At 46.6% G+C, this 6,169-nt stretch overlaps 1 protein-coding gene across 1 annotated transcript in view; it reads right to left on the reverse strand.

The window, feature by feature from the left end:
* Positions 1–261: 261 nt before the first annotated feature.
* Positions 262–6,169, reverse strand: part of slc27a4 (solute carrier family 27 member 4) — a 50,732-nt gene continuing 44,824 nt past the window's right edge. Inside the window, exons 7-10 of the mRNA XM_048613393.1 lie at positions 5,147–5,190; positions 4,408–4,598; positions 2,038–2,184; positions 262–815 (exon numbers count right to left, since the gene is read on the reverse strand). Coding sequence (XP_048469350.1) covers positions 658–815; positions 2,038–2,184; positions 4,408–4,598; positions 5,147–5,190 — 540 coding nt within the window. The 3' untranslated portion in view covers positions 262–657. The remainder of the gene's footprint in view (positions 816–2,037; positions 2,185–4,407; positions 4,599–5,146; positions 5,191–6,169) is intronic.

Here is a 6,169-nt window from a genome sequence, read left to right on the forward strand (position 1 = left end):
ACAAATCTACTCCAAAACCGTAATAGAATAGCACCCCCATGCCAGGAGTCAGTCGAGTGAATCTTTGTCACCGACAGCGCCGCGTTCCCTCGGCGCTGACCCTGCGACGGTACCGCACTCCCCGCCCCCATACTGGACTAGGGGTGTTAAATATAGAAGTGGTGAATGGATCCTTCCTTAGCAAAGAGGACTGCTATTGTACACATCCCTCCCTGTATCCAGGAACAATAACCTAAAAGGTGTAAAGGACTAGGACTGAGGGAGGGTTTAGATGGAGATGAAACGGTGACAGCTTGTGTCCCGTTGTGAAACCTGTTTAATTAAATGTTCAAACACTCGAAGATGCTACACAGGCTCTGTTGAAGAAACCAATAAATAAAAGCTTTTTCCCAATTGAAGATCACCACCCCAAACAAAACAGATAATAAAAATTAATTATAATTCTCTTGTGCAAAATTGTAATAATTGCTCTTCATAAATTACTAGCAAATCTGTAATAAACTTAAAGAAAAATAATGGAATTCTCTGTGAAGTTCCTGTACATGCAAGTCTGGTCAAGTAACAGAAATGGAATGAATGATCCCTTTTGCTTTTTCTGGCTACTGACAGCAGTAAGTGTGAGGTAAACAAAGTTACAGATATATCAATGAGTTTTCATCACAACTTCTGTTTCCCTGATTGGATGCTTCTGAACAGCTCTTCATCCAATCGGACATACGTTCGCTGTTTTTGATCCAGGAGATAAAGTCTGTCCTTAATGTTTCTCGGGTCGAACCCCTCCTTTCTCATGTCTGTTTTTTGGAATTTGAACGTTCCTGGGAATGTGAAAGCAAAAAGTGTAAAGTCAGTGTCAGGAAAGCAATTATTGAGCCATACAGCATGGAAACAGACCCTCCGCTCCAACCAGTCCTTGCCAACTATTATCCCGAACTAAACTAGTCCCACCTGCCTGCGCTTGGCCCATATCCCTGAAAACATTTCTTGTTCATGGATTTATCCAAATATTGTTTAAACATTGTAACTGCACCCACGTTCACCACTTCCGCTGGAAGTTCATTCCACACACGAGCCACTTTGTGTAAAAGAACTCACTCCCCCCATGTACTTTATCAATCTTTCTCCTCTCACCTTAAAACTACGCCACTCCTAGTCTTGAATTCACCTTATCTATTGCCCTCGTTGTTTTATAACCCTCTATAAGGTCACCCCGCAGCCTCCTACACTCTAGTGAAAAAACACCCAGCCTATCCATCCCCACCCCATAACTCCAGCCCTCCTCCATTCCCAGCAATACTGTGGTAAATCGTTTTGGAAGCCTCTCCAGCTCAATAACATCCTTCCTAAAGCAGAGCGACCAGAATTGGACACAGTACTCCAGAAGAAGGCTCAACAAAACTTCCCAACTCCTATACCCAAAGGTCTGAGCAATGAAAGCAAGTGTGCTCAACACCTTCTGAACTACCCTGTCTACCTGTGACGCAAACTTCAAAGAAGTATGTACCCGAACCCCACGCCAGGTCTCTCTGCTCGACACCACTCCCCAAGGCCCTACTTTTAATTGCTCTGCAGCTCAGTAGCATGTAGCACATATCACCCCCTCACCGCAACCCCACCGAGAGTTGGGAGGTTCAAAGTTCAAGACCCAATCCAGAGAGCCGAGAATGTGACTAGAGTTAGCACTGAGTGCAGTGCCGAGGGAGGGAGCGCCGCACCAGAGGGTCAGCGCCAAGGGAACACTGCCTTGTTAAAGGTGCTATAATCGATGTTGCATTGCACTGACAGAGGGACGGTAGCGAGTAAGCATGGTGCTGCAATCCTACCATTAGAGGCCAGTACCATGGGAATGGCTAACACACGGTGGTTCCATCAGCGAAGCTCCCTGCAATGTCTTCGCTATCGTTGCTGAATAATTACAGCCGTTACAACCCGAGCAAGTAATTTGTTGAATTCTCTTACTGCTATCAGTCTCTAAATGAAAACAGGTGAACGGACATGACGACAGACGCAGAATACTTCCTGAAGATTCCTGTCTCATACCTGTTTTACTCACTGCTGGTAATAATCGCAGGAACATGGGTCGTGCGTATGGAGGTAAAGCTACTTCCAGGTCAGTGTAGAATGTCTCCAGGTCGATCTGATTGTTAGGATCTGCTACAGCGGCCATTCCAGCTTTACCTTCTGCACCTAAAGTGGGGGCAGAAACCAAAGAGGTGCAAGTTACTCACCAGGAGATGTGGTGCCAATCAGCCTTGGCCTGGACAGTGTCTTGTTGAGTGTTGTTGGAACTGTACTCATTCAGGAACTTTTAAATGAAGGAGTCAGAAGAAGAAAAAAAATCCCTAAACTGCCCCTTTCTCACTGCCATCCACACAAGCGTACTTTCCACAGCACATTTCTAACAGTGACCAGAAGTAGGCGCTCTGCTCAAGTTTAAGCCTTCCTCACTGAGATACACAGAGACCACTGCGGTACTGTCCCTCAAGAGGTTGTGTGAATGGAGCTAAAGGCTTTCCTGCTATCAATGTCTCATCAGTAGAGTTGGTGGTGTAGTGGTAACATCAATAGTCTAGTAGGGACATAGGTTCAAGTCTCACTGCAGCTGGTGGTATTTAAATATAATCAGCGAAAATCTGGATTTGAAATGTAGTCTGTGTGGTCGCCATGAAATTATCATTGAAAAACCCATCTGGTTCACTAATGTCCTTTAGGGAAGGAAAACTGCCATCCTTACCTGGTCTGGCCTACATGTGACTCCAGACCCACAGCAACGTGGTTGACTCTGAACTGCCCTCTGGGCAATTAGGGATGGGCAATAAATGCTGCCCTAGCCAGTGATGCCCTCATCTCGTGAATGAATAAAGAAAAAAAAATCTCGGTACGTGACCGGGACAGTTAGGGACGGAAAACAAGGACCAATGTCACCCACATCCTATCAAAGCATTTTTTTAAAAAATGAGGACATTGAATGAAGGCAAAATACTGCAGATGATGGAAATCTGAAACAAACACAGAATGCTGGAGAAACTCAGCAGGGCTGACTGCCTCTGTGGAGAGAGAAACAGAGTTAATGATTCAAGTCCAGTGACCCTTCATCAGAACTGATGGTAGCTGGGAAAAGGCTGTTTTTCTTCAAAAGATAGGGTGGTTGTTGGCAGGGGGAGTAAATAATGGATGGAGATAGAGCTCAAAGAGAGAGAAAGTGTGTGTGCGTGTGCGAGAGGATGAGGGAGAGAGAGAGAGAGAGAGAGAGAGAGAAACAGAGAAACAAACACAGTTGGACAGACAAAGGAGTGGTTAAAAGGTCAGTCTGGGGAAAGGAATAGCTCCTAATGGGTACTATTAGTGACTGACAATGGCTAGTGAGTGTTAGCAGACCATGTGGTGGCAAGGCATGGTGTACGGGGCTGGGGGGAAGTGCATGGGGAAAGGGGCACAGGCCCTAAAGTTATTGAACTCGATATTAAGTTCAGAAGGCTGCAGGGTCCCCATGTAGAAGATAGAGTGTTGTTCCTCCAGCTTCGCTGGAGCACTGCAGCAAGTTGAGACAGAGCTATTGACCAGGGAATGGGGTAGTGGGGTTGAAGTGACAGGCAACAGGATGCGGAGAGTCTTTTCTGCGAGAAGAAGGTAAGCATTCTGTGAAGCAGTCACCCAGACCATGCTTTGTACAGATGAATAATAGATATTTAAAGATATTTAAGGCACGGAGGGAAGCCGTTTGTACTGGTTGGTGAGGTTAGTGCTGGGTTGAGGGTCAGTTTGAAAATTTTAGGTGGATATTTCATTCCTGAAGTCAGGAAACTCTTCTACCCACAGAGGGTGGGAAAATCTGAAACTCCTCACTCGGAGTCATCCCTGATCAATTGTAAATTTCACAAGTGTGACAGCTGGAGTTGTGAAAGCCAGAGCGATGCCAGGTCATAATGGGGCAGGAGCTGGTCACACACAGGGTTCGATCAGTTCCCCACCGACTGGCCGAACAGGCAGGAGTGTCTAACCGGACCCCCTCCCGGTTTACGTTCCCAGTGAAGACAGGATCAACTCTTGTTACTCCTTGCCCAATTTTTCTAAACCACCCCCCACCCCCACCGCCTCCCCCTTACTCCCCACCACCGGAGACAGCAACCAATAGTGGACAGGCACCAACTACACACCAGTGCCTCACTACTGCAGGTGCCTGGCAATTCCTCTATGGTAGGCATCACAGCAGCACCCTCACCCAACTGCAATCTGCGTGACCACCTCCCCCCCCACCCCCCGCCACCCCGACAGATGGGTGATCAGGGCCATCCGAATTCCTGCCAGGTGGGGCGCTGGGGGTTCCGCACGTACAGAAATGGTGGGGTTGGGGGGGTCAGCGTCCAGTAACCAGCTCCCTCTTTCCGTGTGAAAGCTAAAAAGACTTACCTGGCACCTCTACCCCGTACACCGCCACGTCCGTCATGCCAAGGATCTGACTCAGTGTCCCCTCCACCTCCGTCGTCGACACGTTCTCACCTTTCCAACGGAAAGTGTCCCCCGTTCGATCTCGGAAATACATGTAGCCGTACTCGTCCATGACCAGGACATCGCCTACAGGCAACAGGGGAGCAAGCAGCCTGCAGTGAGCGCTCAGAGCCCGATACGGAGAAAGGCACAGCCAATAAAATCCACACCACACTCAACATCCCAATGCACTGGCTAACCACGCACTGGAAACAGATTCAGAAGCAAAAAGAAGTTGGATTGAAGACTTGCAGGAGTAAAGGATTGCGCTGATATGGGGAAAGATTCCAGGACTGGGACTGAGTAATTTAACAGGCTTTCTGTTAGACACTTCCATGGTCGAAGAGCAAGGGTTCGTTGCTACAAGACATCCGTGCCTGTGCAATAACTGAATGTTGCAGGGAGCATTTCCAACAGGTCAGGCAGTCTCTGGTCAGACACAGCAAGCTAACATCCTCAACTGCAGATTAAAGGGACTACACAAATAACAACACAGCGCACAAAACTACACAGCAACATCTGTAAGGTGAGAGAGGACAATGAGTTGAACTGGGTAACATCGTTCCTGTTGTATTAACAGCATTATCTTCTTAAAATTTCTAAACATCAGTCAGTCTTCAGTTGAAGTTGGGGTTTTTAAAGAGTTGAAGCTACTCTATACAGCTCTCTCTCTGCTGCCAGATTTGGTTTTTCCTTTCTCCTGGGCTGCAGGAGATGGCAAGTGAGAGAAATTGGTTTTGCTGAATGTGCCTGTGCCAAGGGTGTGTTTATGGGATGCTGCTGTATTGGAACAGTTGATGAGTAGTAGTTAATGTATTATTTTGATAAATATTCTGATAGAGTTATAAAGTTGTACCAATTTTTTTTGCTGGTATTTTAACTGTGGCATAAAAATAAAGTGTATTTTGCTTAAAGCTTAGTAGTTTGACCAATCGAATTACATCTGGAACACAGTGCCCTACACTTGCCTTTAAATACGATTAAAAAGGTGGGTCCAAGCTATCTCCTGGATATATTTTGAGGAGGTTTGGTCTGGTCCATTGGTTCTTCAGACATTAGACTGAATCTTTACAGGATGCAAACACATAAATTAGGAGCGAGAGGCGGCCATTAGGCCCTCGAGCATGTTCCCTTATTTAATAAGGTCACGGCTGATCCAATTGTGATCTCTACTTTTCCATTTACTCCCCAATACCTCGTTAACCAAGAAGTTTTCGAACTCAGCTGTCGCCTCCTCCACTGCTTTCTGGAGAAGAAAGTTCCAGTCTCTCAACCATCCGAGAGAAAGAAAATTCTTCTCTCCACGATGCTTAAAACAGGAGACCTCTTCATTTAAACTGTGGGCCCTCATTCTAGTCTCTCTGACAAGGAGAGACACAGCCTTCTCCCAGCATTCATCCAGCCAAGTGCCTTCAGGATCTTGCGTCTTAACAAGGTCACCCTCCCATTCTGCTAAACTCCAGCCGATACACGCCCAACCTGACCCACATTTCCACATTAGATAAATCCCTATACATCAAGAAAATCAGACAAGTGAGCCTCCCCTGAAATCCCAGAATGGGAGAGTAAGTGTTACTATTTAGGCTATAGAGTCAAATGATCTGCGATCTGCCTTCATGTTGTGACTCACTCAGAGATAGCATGAACTGCCAATGCTGGAGTCAGAGATAACAGTGTGGAGCTG

Source organism: Rhincodon typus, chromosome 28 (genome assembly GCF_021869965.1).
Source record: "Rhincodon typus isolate 14 chromosome 28, sRhiTyp1.1, whole genome shotgun sequence".
Lineage (NCBI taxonomy): Eukaryota > Metazoa > Chordata > Chondrichthyes > Orectolobiformes > Rhincodontidae > Rhincodon > Rhincodon typus.